At 48.8% G+C, this 12,434-nt stretch overlaps 2 protein-coding genes across 2 annotated transcripts; one reads left to right on the forward strand and one right to left on the reverse strand.

Moving 5' to 3' along the window:
- Positions 1-951: 951 nt before the first annotated feature.
- LOC136628808 (uncharacterized) lies at positions 952-4,201 on the forward strand. The gene is made up of 5 exons (XM_066604902.1): positions 952-1,357; positions 1,509-1,612; positions 1,705-1,851; positions 2,561-2,930; positions 4,190-4,201. Exons 1-5 carry the CDS (start codon positions 1,268-1,270, stop codon positions 4,199-4,201), a joined length of 723 nt encoding a protein of 240 aa, XP_066460999.1. The 5' UTR covers positions 952-1,267.
- A 171-nt stretch (positions 4,202-4,372) lies between these two features.
- LOC136628809 (uncharacterized) lies at positions 4,373-6,583 on the reverse strand. The gene is made up of 5 exons (XM_066604903.1): positions 6,532-6,583; positions 5,788-5,881; positions 5,560-5,701; positions 5,267-5,417; positions 4,373-5,177 (listed from the first exon to the last, which is right to left on the reverse strand). Exons 2-5 carry the CDS (start codon positions 5,836-5,838, stop codon positions 4,373-4,375), a joined length of 1,149 nt encoding a protein of 382 aa, XP_066461000.1. The 5' UTR covers positions 5,839-5,881; positions 6,532-6,583.
- Between the last annotated feature and the right edge of the window lie 5,851 nt (positions 6,584-12,434).

The following is a 12,434-nucleotide window of genomic DNA, read 5'->3' on the forward strand; positions in this document are numbered from 1 at the left end:
CAGTCCTACTCTGTGCCTTTGCTGCAGGCTGCAATGGGCTGAGACAAAATATGTCACACCTGTGTTAGACTTCGCCTGCCACCAGTGATGATGCTTCTGCTGCTGCGGTGGCTTCCTGCTCACCCACCATGAGCCGCAGAGCTGCGATCCATTGCAGATGCATCACCACAGCCATTGAGAAATGCTCTACTCAAGCTTCTTAATGCTCTCTCCTGATAGTGTTGCATTTTAAGGTTTATCTCCACTGCTGGAATGAGATTTATCATTTTGGCCTTGTAGCGGGGATCAAGGAAGGTGGCCACCCAGTAATGATCTGATGTTTTGATGTGGGCTTTGAGACGGTACTTTTGCTGGCACTGCAGAATAAAAACACTCATATGGCTAAAAGTGCCTAAGGGTGATGACTTACATTCCTTGGGGTCAGGTCTAAGAGTGTCATCCGGCTGGTCCTGCCATCCATGTAGAATAGCTGGGGATAGTGATGGATTAAAGGAACATTGCATGGTCCCCTCCTCTGTCTCTGGACCTATATTATCCCCCTCCATTTCTTCCTTCTTTTGTTCTTCCCCATCTATACTTCAGCAGGCAGACAAGGAGGATGATCATACTGATCAGTGTGTCATCATGAGTGAGCATTTTGCTCACTTGCTCAAAGCAGGCTAAGGCTGGGGTCACACAGGGCGGATTCGCCGCGGTTATGCCGCGGATTGCCGTTGCATATCCGCACTGCGGCAAAACCGCTGTGTTTGCAGTGCAATGCAGCACAAATGAGATTTGCCAAAAAGCTGTTCTCACAGGACGGATTTTTTCCCCACAGCCGCAGTGCGGAAATGCAACTGCGTCGCGGTTTTAAAAGATGCAGCATGTTCATTCTTTGGTTGTTTCCGCAGCGCTTTTTTGTCCATAGACCTCTATGGCTGGATTCACACAGGGCGGATTTGTTGCTGAAAGTTCGCGGTTTTGCCGCTGCGGATTTGCCGCAACCTTTCCGTTTCTGCGGCAAATCCGCATGCAATGGCCCAATTAAGACGCGTTTTTGACCGCGTATTTATCTGCGGTTCTGCCGCCGGTAAATCCGCAGGCCCTTTGTTGCGGAAAAAAACGCAGCGGTTATTTTTGGAGAGGCGCGGTTTTTCTTGCAGATTTGCCTGCGTATTTTACTAGGTGCAGATTCTTAAAAAAACTGTTTCCTGTGAGGTCATCGATCCCACCCATTTCTGCATAGGGTAGGAAGAGCTTTGTATTTGTGGCCATTTTCTCTGCAGACATGGACCGAGCAACAGTCCGTCTGAGCCGCGCATACCGACGCAGACTGATTACATTTGTGCTTATGATGGATAGAGAACAATCTGAAAAGGTGAGCGATTTGTGGTCATTGTGTGCTTAGTTTCCTTGTTGTTTGTTTATGCACTGCGGACTAGAGTGTAATTGCAGTCATGTGCTTTAACTTCATGTGCTTTAATTCATGTTAATGTGCTTTAAAAATTCATGTGCTTATTCTTCTTCAGACTGATCGTGCTTCCCGGCGTCAGAGACGTTTCTGGGTTCATCCCCTACTAACCGAGAGGGGGACGAAGGGCCATTTTGCGAGCCTCTACCACGATCTTAAAAAGTAAGTGAAGTGTTGCATGGGAATAGGTTTGATGTTGCACTCTGAATTGTTATTAATTTTAGCCCGCTCTCCCGTTCTCTTTCTCTCTGCAGCCATCCTGAGAAGTTCGTCTCATTTTGTCGCCTGCCTCTGGAGGCCTTTGACCGCCTTCTGGAGCTGGTGCGCCGGGATCTGACCTACCAGGACACGCAGATGAGGAAGGCGATCACTGCAGAAGAAAGGCTGCTCATCACCCTTCGGTAAGTTACATTTCTTATTGTGTCACTGTAGTTATTTTTTTTTTTTTGTTTTTCCTTTTTTTTTTTTTTGGTTCTGTGATTTTTGCGCGGTACCTTTTTTTATGCACTGATTGCTGCGGTAGTAGGACGTAATGCTATAGCATTACGTCACACTGCTTTTTCACAGCTGGGCTATCAAGCACCCCTGTTATTAGCACCACGCCCATCATGACACCTGCACGGCTACCCCGATCTCACCGGGACGGGTGGGTCTTTATTTGCCCGTGCGTGGCATTAGAACAGCATCATCTTGTGGCTGGTTGACTTCATTGACATTGTCAGAAGCTACATTGTTGAACTTACCAGACCAGCAAACTTGGGCAACCTTTGTTGTGCACCGGCAGTGAACGGGACCAAGTTACCTTTCTGAGTGTAGCAGGAACATGTTTTCATTTTCTCATTCTCCCTCCCCTTTTGTTTGGGATGGGGAGAATGGAAATCTGAACCATGTGTGGAATGGATAGTGAGAATTTCACGCCCCCCCCCCCCCCCACATCCCATGTATACCTTTCAATTGCAAATCTTATTTCCTTCACACGAATTCTTCTGCGTTCTCCGATCTATTTCGTGTTGAGAACAATATCTGAATACTGCATACATAGAAGTGTTGATGTAATGCAAGTCTTCATTGTGTACTAATTTTTTTTTTCTCTTCTCTGCTTCTTTTCAGCTTCTTGGCCACAGGAGAGAGCTATGCATCCCTGCATCTCCAATTTCGTGTTGGTAAATCAACCATCACCAAAATTGTGAGGTGCACATGCAGCGCCATCTGGCAGAAGTTGCAGCCCATCGTGATGCCTTCACCTACCGAGGACACTTGGCAACGTGTTGCAGCAGGCTTTCAAGATGTTGCCAAATTTCCTAACTGCATAGGCGCCGTCGACGGCAAACATGTGCGTGTGCTTCAGCCAGCCCACTCAGGCTCCAAATTCTTCAATTACAAAGAATTTTTTTCAATTGTCCTGATGGCCGTGGCTGATGCACATAGCAAATTTGTTTGCATCGACGTCGGCGCCTATGGCAGCACTGGGGATTCTCGGGTGCTGCGAACATCACAGATTGGGATGCAAATTCTCCGAGATGGCGTCACGCTCCCAGCCCCACAACCTTTCCCGGGAACCACACATACAGTCCCCTTTGTGATGGTATCGGATGAGGCTTTCCCGTTGATGCCAAACCTGTTGCGCCCATACCCGCGGAGAGGACTGAATGCCCGGAAAAGGATTTTTAATTATAGGCTGAGCCGGGCACGTCGTGTGGTTGAGTGTGCCTTCGGGATTATGGTGAGTCAGTGGAGAGTTCTAGGGACTACACTGTTAGTAGACCCTAACACAGTTGATGACCTTGTCAAGGCATGTTGTGTTCTTCACAACTACCTCCGGGACTATCGCCCAGAGGTAGATGTCGAAGAACTTGATCCTGCCTTTGACACGGTCATCAACTGGGGGGGAGGTAGGACGCCTGCTACTGCAGTGCAGGTATGCGAACTCTTCACTGACTATTTCCTTAGTCACGAAGGCACCGTGCCATGGCAGTTCTCCTGTGTCGGTGGTGTGCAGCCCTAACTGCAGTGTGACCCTCCCCCGGCGCCCAGCCCCAGAAGGAAGCGGAAACCAAACTGCGTAGAGAAATACGTATTTTATTGAAGGCACAAAAGGACACTCCTCCACCTTTAATTTAAAAACTTCAATAAAATTGTGTTAAACAGTTTTCATAATAAAATGTTTTAATATTTCACAAAAAAGATTGTTCTCCAAATTTTTCCGGCGCACAAAACATATAATCTGCATTGTAAAGAAACGGAATTGGTTAGACAATGATGGTTTTTTATTTTGTGCAAAATAAACATATCTTTTAGTTGAGCCGTCTACTTTTTTTCAGCGCACATACCAATTACCACTACTTGAATACAACTAACTTTCTCCTTCACTGGCCAATCCACAAGCAGTATAGCTCTGGCCACACTTGCCGGTCATGCCGCAAGCGAAAATGATGATGGCAACAGGCACGCAGAATGGCCCTGTTGTCATCACCATTTTTTTTTTTCCATGCTCGAACTCCTGTTACAAACATAGAGCGAGCATGGAAACAGACAGACATGAAAATAAATATAGGGAAAGAAAGGACTATGAGTCAAGAGAAGTGATGTACCCCAACCTTGGAGGACAGTAAGGCAGCGTTAAATTGAAAACAAAAAAAAAAAGGCAGTCCTTCTCGTACAGTAGCACAGGCCGCAAAGAAATTTACGTGCGTGCCACTGCCGTAATGGAATTAGTGTGCCTTGCCTCTTTTGCCGCAGAGCACATCTTAGCTGGGAGTGAGCAATGTTTGCAACCCCAATCGTTCCCATGACCATCCGTTGGATTTCTGGGACACCAGCATAATCCGTGCATTGGCAGACACGGCAACAGCACCACGGAACCTGTACTTTCCGATGGTTTGCTGTAGGACATTGCAGTTATCCCAAACTCAACGTTTGCGATTACTCCAATGTCGTATAAGTAAAAGAGTTTTCTCCTATAATGCATTGAGATGCATTTGGTGGCGTGCACAGTCGTGAGGTGGACTGTTGCGATGTCTGTTGCAGAGGGCTATTCATGAGTGATAGAAATGACGCTTGTGATGGGGAACCGCCTGAGGCAGTGTCGCCGTAGCCAGTGTCAGGAGAGCCATGGTGCATGGGGTATACCGGTGTCCTAGAAACCCTGGGCGGTTGATCAGGGAAAGATTGGGGTGCAGGCAGCATGCGGTTTGAGTGTTGAACAGGAAAGGCTGCATTTTTCATTGCCACAATAATGGCAGTGCTATCGGCAATGGCTCTTGGCGATCCGAAAATCTCTAACACTGTGTACAGAACTGGCGGAATTGTCCACTGCCGCTCTGAGCTGAGTTCACGAAGGCGGGACGCAATGGCTGTACCCATTGTGTCCCACTGGTCGGCCGTCTCAGAACGGCGTAATAAAGACAGCGCCTCTTGGGTGGCATCTGCCTTGCTATTCTTCCGACGCGGGCCAGCCGCAACGCTGCGGCTGGCCCGCGCGGAAGTCACCACCCTGCTAACACATGCTCTGCTGGCAGGGGCAGTAGTATTGCCACACGACACAATTTGTTCCCCCACTTCTGGAGAAACAGAAGTGGGGTTCAAATCGGGCGTGCTACGCTGGCTGTCCTCCAAGGCTGGGGTACCTTCTCTGGACTCATCGTCACACGGCTCCTGTCCCGGCCCATCTTTGTCAGGTGAAGCGGTGGTGTCCGTGGGAGGCGCGGCCCCAATGTTCCCGCTGGATCTGTTGGCGAAACAAGAGTAACATTAGAGACCTAGAACCTCAAAATGACACCACATCGAACCCGAGCTAGGAGAGTTATTTGCACTTACGCGCGCAACACTCGACTAGTTCGGAGGAAGCGCAGTTGCTCCTGGTATGGACATTTCTTTTGTGAAGGCGACATGCCACTTTTTTCACAATCTTTTTCATGCTTCTTGTAGCGGTCCCGAACCGACCGCCAACGATTCTTGACATCTTTAACTGCAAATAATGAAAAAGGACAATTAAACAGGGTACAAGCAGTACCACCGACACCTGCAATAAAGAGTGTTGTTAGATGCAGTACAGTTCTGAGTACATCCAAGGAAGAAACAACAAAGCAGTTTCAGGAGTGTAAACTTACGTATTTCACTGTGGAGGGCAGCAGTTCCGGAGTCCCAATCGGGATACATGCCAGTGCATACCGATAGCCAGGCGTCTGCCTTTAAATCTCGGTCGCTGTAGCCCGTCTCGGCTGGGTCCCATATCTCAGGCCTACTTTCAACCTGAAGGGGGGGGAAGAAAGAAGAAAAAAAGTTGAATAGCATTCCAAGTGGGTGGATATGGTTGTGTCAGCGCACACTACACTCACCAATGTTATCATCCTGGCAACGTTTATACCCATTCGCTGGTACCACGCCATACTCCCGATATATCCTTTGCGACAACCGAAAATCTTTTTCGTCCTGTGAGTAAACAGAGAATGGTTGCATTTCATTACATACACAACATTAGTGCCCAGTGGCGCAGAATTTCAATTTGCACAAAATAACAACGAGGCTCACATCTTCGCGTCAGATGCCGAAGGGGAAAGAAGCAAGGGAGGAAAAAGGCGGGAAAAATGCATTGCAATGCAAAAGATGAAAAGGCCATAAATTGTGCAGCAAAGCAAGGGAGGAAAAAGGCGGGAAAAATGCATTGCAATGCAAAAGATGAAAAGGCCATAAATTGTGCAGCAAAGCAAGGGAGGAAAAAGGCGGGAAAAATGCATTGCAATGCAAAAGATGAAAAGGCCATAAATTGTGCAGCAAAGCAAGGGAGGAAAAAGGCGGGAAAAATGCATTGCAATGCAAAAGATGAAAAGGCCATAAATTGTGCAGCAAAGCAAGGGAGGAAAAAGGCGGGAAAAATGCATTGCAATGCAAAAGATGAAAAGGCCATAAATTGTGCAGCAAAGCAAGGGAGGAAAAAGGCGGGAAAAATGCATTGCAATGCAAAAGATGAAAAGGCCATAAATTGTGCAGCAAAGCAAGGGAGGAAAAAGGCGGGAAAAATGCATTGCAATGCAAAAGAGAAAGGACGCAAAAGAGCAATGATAGGCGAAGTAGTGCATTACCTTCGTTATCCGATGTGCCGCCCGCTGTGGAGGGCTCTGGGCCCGCTGTGGAGGGCTGTGGTGCCGCCCGCTGTGGAGGGCTCTGGTGCCGCTGTGGAGGGCTCTGGTGCCGCTGTGGAGGACCCTGGTCCGGCTGTGGAGGCCTCTGGTCACGCCCGCTGTGGAGGGCTCTGGTGCCACTGTGGAGGGCTCTTGTGGTGCCGCTGTGGGGGGCTCTGGTGCCGCTGTGGGGGGGTCTGGGCCCGCTGTGGAGGGCTGTGGTGCCGCCCGCTGTGGAGGGCTCTGGGCCCGCTGTGGAGGGCTCTGGTGCCGCTGTGGAGGGCCCTGGTCCGGCTGTGGAGGCCTCTGGTCACGCCCGCTGTGGAGGGCTCTTGTGCCGCTGTGGGGGGCTCTGGTGCCGCTGTGGAGGGCTCTGGTGCCGCTGTGGAGGGCTCTGGTGCCGCTGTGGAGGACCCTGGTCCGGCTGTGGAGGCCTCTGGTCACGCCCGCTGTGGAGGGCTCTGGTGCCACTGTGGAGGGCTCTTGTGGTGCCGCTGTGGGGGGCTCTGGTGCCGCTGTGGGGGGGTCTGGGCCCGCTGTGGAGGGCTGTGGTGCCGCCCGCTGTGGAGGGCTCTGGGCCCGCTGTGGAGGGCTCTGGTGCCGCTGTGGAGGGCCCTGGTCCGGCTGTGGAGGCCTCTGGTCACGCCCGCTGTGGAGGGCTCTTGTGCCACTGTGGGGGGCTCTGGTGCCGCTGTGGGGGGGTCTGGGCCCGCTGTGGAAGGCTCTGGTGCCGCCCGCTGTGGAGGGCTCTGGGCCCGCTGTGGAGGGCTCTGGTGCCGCTGTGGAGGGCCCTGGTCCGGCTGTGGAGGCCTCTGGTCACGCCCGCTGTGGAGGGCTCTGGTGCCACTGTGGAGGGCTCTTGTGGTGCCGCTGTGGGGGGCTCTGGTGCCGCTGTGGGGGGGGGGTTCTGCCGGCAGAGCTCCTGCTCCCTGCTTCCAGTCTCCATCAAGTCCTGGCTGAAATGGCGCCAAGCAGCTAAAATGGCCGCTGAACCACTTCCTGGGAACAAACTTTATTGCCCCTCTTTTTCATGCGAACAATCTGCTGCGGAACCGCAATGAAAACCTCTGCAAAACAAGCAATAGCGGTTTTCATTGCGGTTGTAGCTGCGTTCATGGGGCCCTATGTAAAAAAAAACGCTGCGGAACCGTCAAAAGATTGGACATGCTGCATATTTCAAAACCGCGACGCAGTTGCATATCCGCACTGCGGCTCTGCGGAAAATTTTACGCCCTGTGAGAACGGGATTTTGGCCAAACACATTCGCACTGCATTGCACTGCAACCGCGACGGAATGGCCGCAATGCGGATATGCAACGGCCAACCGCGGGAAATAAGCAACAAATCCGCCCTGTGTGAACCCAGGCTATGGGCGCAGCCAAAACCACACCAAATACGCGACAAAAGTAAAAAAGCGCTGCGGAAAAAAACGCTTGCGGATTTTTCCGCACGAAAATCCGCAGCAAAATCCGCAAGCCCAAATTAACCTTTGAAGCGGTTTTACCGCAGAAGCAGTTCTTCTGCGTCAAAACCGCAGCAAAACCGCAACAAATCCGCCCTTTGTGACCCTAGCCTAAAAAGGCACAAACATCTTTGATCTGCAATCTCTCCACAGGCATCAAGTGACCAATGTCCACACAGCCCCGTTTGCTAATGGCATACACCATCTGGTACTTTGGGATCATTCTCTGCTGCAAACTTAGCCTCTGCAACATATGCAACATGGAACTCCACCATGTAGGCATGTCACTGATGAGGAAGTTAGGTGGTAGCCCGAATTGTCACTGAATGTAACCCTGGGTAATTGTTTAGGAAGCATATATAATGGCCCTAGTTATGCTTGCTCCACCACATATCAGTGGTCAGGTCTACTCTACCACTGACAGCAGGGTAGGGATGACTTTTTAGCCCAAAAAAATGGCAGATGAGAATCTAGTACTGTGAGTTAGCATGGGGCATCATATTGTGGAAGCCGTCTGTGCCCACTTGTCTGAAGGGCAGCATTTTTGTTGCAAGCAGCTGTGCAATACTTGCATTCAAGTTCTGTACTCGTGGATGGTTGGAGTGGTATTCGTTTTTACATTCCCTGGGGGATAGAGGGCTGGCTGCTGACCAAGGACACGCTAGAATATGGGGCAGATGTCAAAGTCAGTGAAGCTGGTGGTGATAGTGGTGGTGCTTTCAGTTTCCCACTTCTGGCTTTAAAGCCAGCAGCCCAGTTGTCAGTTGCGGTGGAGAATCCTGAAGTAGGCATGCTACTACCCCCACACAAAGCTGCATTTCTGTGTTCAAAGGCTATTCCATAAACAGAGAGATGGAGGGAGATGGAGCAAAAGCAGCGGAAGAGGGAGCAGGATGAGTCTAACTATTTGCCCTCTGGCTCAGGTGGACTCTTCAAGGCAGTGGGGGGTGGGAAATCATGTGGCTGTTCATACATGTCGTGTTGAGGCTGCTTACATTCTTGCCACATCTTAAGCGCTTCACGCAGATCTTACAGATGGCCACTCTTCTGTCATCACCTGTGATTTCAAGGAATGCCCAGGCTACACAAGTCCTGTGGTCAGACCTAGCTGTGGGCCTAATGTTGCTGCTGCTGCAACTAGTAGGCTAAGGGTGATGGCACTGTCCTTTCATTTTCCTGGGACACCCTACTTGCTATCTTGGCAGGGTGCTGTCTCACAATGTCTGCCTCCTCCCTCTGCTAGCTGCTATGATGACTCTCCCTGCCTCTCCATGTTATATTGAATGCTTCATTCTCTTCCACCTCATCTTCCTTTTTGTTGTCCTTCTTCTCCTCCATCGTCCATAGAGTGACTCCATGTCACAGCAAATACCGGGAGCTGGCAACCCTGTTTCCACATACTCCTGAGTACACATTACCTGTGGAGGGCTGATCGCACACACTGACCAGCCTACATTTTCATCTTCCAAGGGAAAAATAGTCATCAGTGCATTCAATGTCTTGGTCTTCTCCCTCTGGTTGTTTGGACTGTCCCATTTACATGCATGACACTGACTGATCAAACAGCTCCTCAGAGTGATCCATGTGGGCTGCTTCAGAGGGTACAGGGATTTGGCACAGGGTGAAGTAGAGGGGAGATGCTCATAGCCGACTGGTGCAGAATGAGCACTGTGTACCTGGGACTGAGTAATCCACTCTACAACCTGTTGTGTGTGCTGGGGATGTAACACATGGGCAAAACCACTTCTAAGCAATGGCGGCAAGCTTGCCTCGCCTCTTGCAGAACATGGAGCTGTTGCTTCAGTGTGGGCCTCTTGAAGTGCCAACTTGGCCCGCCCTCTATCACCTCCACTGTAGTGGCCCAGTTGTAAAGCAGCAAAAAAAAGTCTCACCTCGTCTTATCCACTTCAGCTTGCGGCATATATTTCACATGTAGGAGTATACTCATATACTTCATTAACCACTCGATCCGGTGGTATTTATACGTAATGCAGAATCAAACAGGTGGGAACTTGAAGTGCCGTGAATAAAAACTCCTTTTATTGTAATCTGTGCATATAAAAATCACAGGTCCAGAGGACTAGTTTTATTCACGGCACTTCAAGTTCCCACCTGTTTGATTCTGCTTTACGTAGTGGCCCAGTACATATTTTCCTGGCCGCCTCCATAATGTCATACAGGCCATGTCTTTTGTTGATACACTGAGCAAATCTGTATAGTCCCTCTGTTATATGTATTGCACAGCTGCAGCATGTGATGGGTTAAGTGTTTGCAAAAGCCCGGAAATTGTCTGTAAATGTATCAATTTATGTCCTGTCACGTGATATGAGTGAGGCTATAAATGTGAGTGTTTGAGAGTGGGAAGGAAGCTCTGTCTTCTGTTCTTCTGGGTTCCTGAGAGAGAGTGCCAACCACATGGGGGTACCTTCAACCTTCCCTTGTGTGGTGAAGAATGGAAGCAGAAGAGAGGTTCCCTAGCGTGCGTGTAGCTGGGATGAGATACTCTTCTTCATTTGTCACACCCAGGTGTCCTGAAGTCTGGGATTACTAGGTGGAGGTACTCCTAAGTCTGTTGTTCACACATGTCTGTCCTGAAGTCTGGAATCACGGTGTGGAGGTACTATTTCTCAAGTCTGTTTAATACCTGCACTTCAACAACTGTCATTTGTGCGTTTTGTTATTCTGAAGTTATTCGAGCAAAGTTCTTCCAGGCCCTGACCGTTCCCAGGGACCTGAGGTACACCAATATTGTCTGCAACTCCACTTATTTACCACCGAGGGTCATATCGGTGGGTAATGGAACAGTGGCATCACCCGTGACAACCTCTATCCCTGTTCTCATGTTTATTGGGCATCCCTCTCCAAGGGGTGTCCGGAAGAGGCCCAGTGCTGCCCTGGCTGAGGCTACGTGCGTCCCTCCGGGAGGGAGCGTTGTCAGTGCCGCAGTGACAAGCCAGCATCTTGCCCTCCCAGCTCCTCAACATACGCTCTGTATCCAGGGTCACCCGACGGGACGCTGCACCACCACCACCAGCAATACATCCCTTTCCCCTTGATTCATGTTTCTTTTTTTTATTATTTGTTTATTCCTTAGTCTTTTTTTGTTTCCTTTTTAGTGTCGTTTCATGTAACATTTCAGCTAACTTTGTAGTTTGCAGAAAACCATTGTTAGCTACATAAGGCCTGAAAATAATTCTTAGTGGCCTGACGTATGACTTGACGATGTTTGCCTGTTTGGTTTTCTTTTTGTTTGATATTAACACAAAACACCACCACCAATTAAATAAGCTCCAATCCCAGGGTGGCACGATATGTGAGATTAGAAAGCCACACAGTACAGCTGGTATACTTGTGCACTGTCCCTGTTTGGCACAACGTAATTGAGTTCCCCAAACCCCACTGCTAGCTGTGTAAGGCCTGCAAATAATTTGCAGTGCTAGATCTGGCGATTTTTAATGATATCTGAGGCCCAAAACTGAAAACTGCAATATTTCCCACATCAAAGCATAATTTATCTGTCTGCTTACTGCTATTTTTGTTGACAAATAGCAGAAATATGCCCTCTTCCAATGTACAGACCACATTTCATATATGAATAAATGTGATGCAGCTTCTTTCTCTGCTCCCTTCAAGTAAGTTCTCTGCTCGTATACAAACTTTCACACCCAGTAGGTATATATATCCTCTGTAGAATATCTGTTTCTTACAACATACCACATTTTATATAGGCATATAAATGTGATGCAGCTGCTCTGCCCTGTGCTCAACTGTAAAATGGCTGCTGGTTAAACTGTGCCTATGTTATATTTGGTTTAGTCATGTGATGCAGGCAATGGGAATTTTGATTTTTGCATGATTTTCACCAAAAATTGGATAAGACTTGCCTGATTCGATTTTGCAAACATCGGGTCGCTTTTATCATGACAAGCAAGTCTATTGATAACTAAATTATATAAAAATGCTACAAAACTGTTGTTTAACTTATTTTTTCTTTATTTGTCTTGGTTTTAGTTCAAGGAGTTTTATATGGATTTTTTTTTTTGCAAAAACCTACATCAAAAGGGGTCATTTAAGTGTTGAAATAAAAAAATGCTGCAAATGTTGTAAAACAATAAAAGAAGTACCACTCACCTGCTCTTTCTTGGGGTGATCTAGCACCGTACCTACGCTTGTCCTCCTGGTCTTTGTTTACAAACTACTACCACCTGACCACAGTGGTCATGTGCAGAACTCCCAGCATCAGTGTTCAGATTATGTGAGCCACGATGCTAGGACTCCAGCAAATGACTGATTGACTGTAGCGATCACTTGGTAGCCATTTGTAAGCAAAGATCAGGAGGATCAGGTTGCTGCAGCACTGTATCACCCAGAGAAAGAACCAGTGAGTGATGCTTATTCAGGT

This window comes from Eleutherodactylus coqui, chromosome 5 (assembly GCF_035609145.1).
Source record: "Eleutherodactylus coqui strain aEleCoq1 chromosome 5, aEleCoq1.hap1, whole genome shotgun sequence".
In the NCBI taxonomy this organism is placed as follows: domain Eukaryota; kingdom Metazoa; phylum Chordata; class Amphibia; order Anura; family Eleutherodactylidae; genus Eleutherodactylus; species Eleutherodactylus coqui.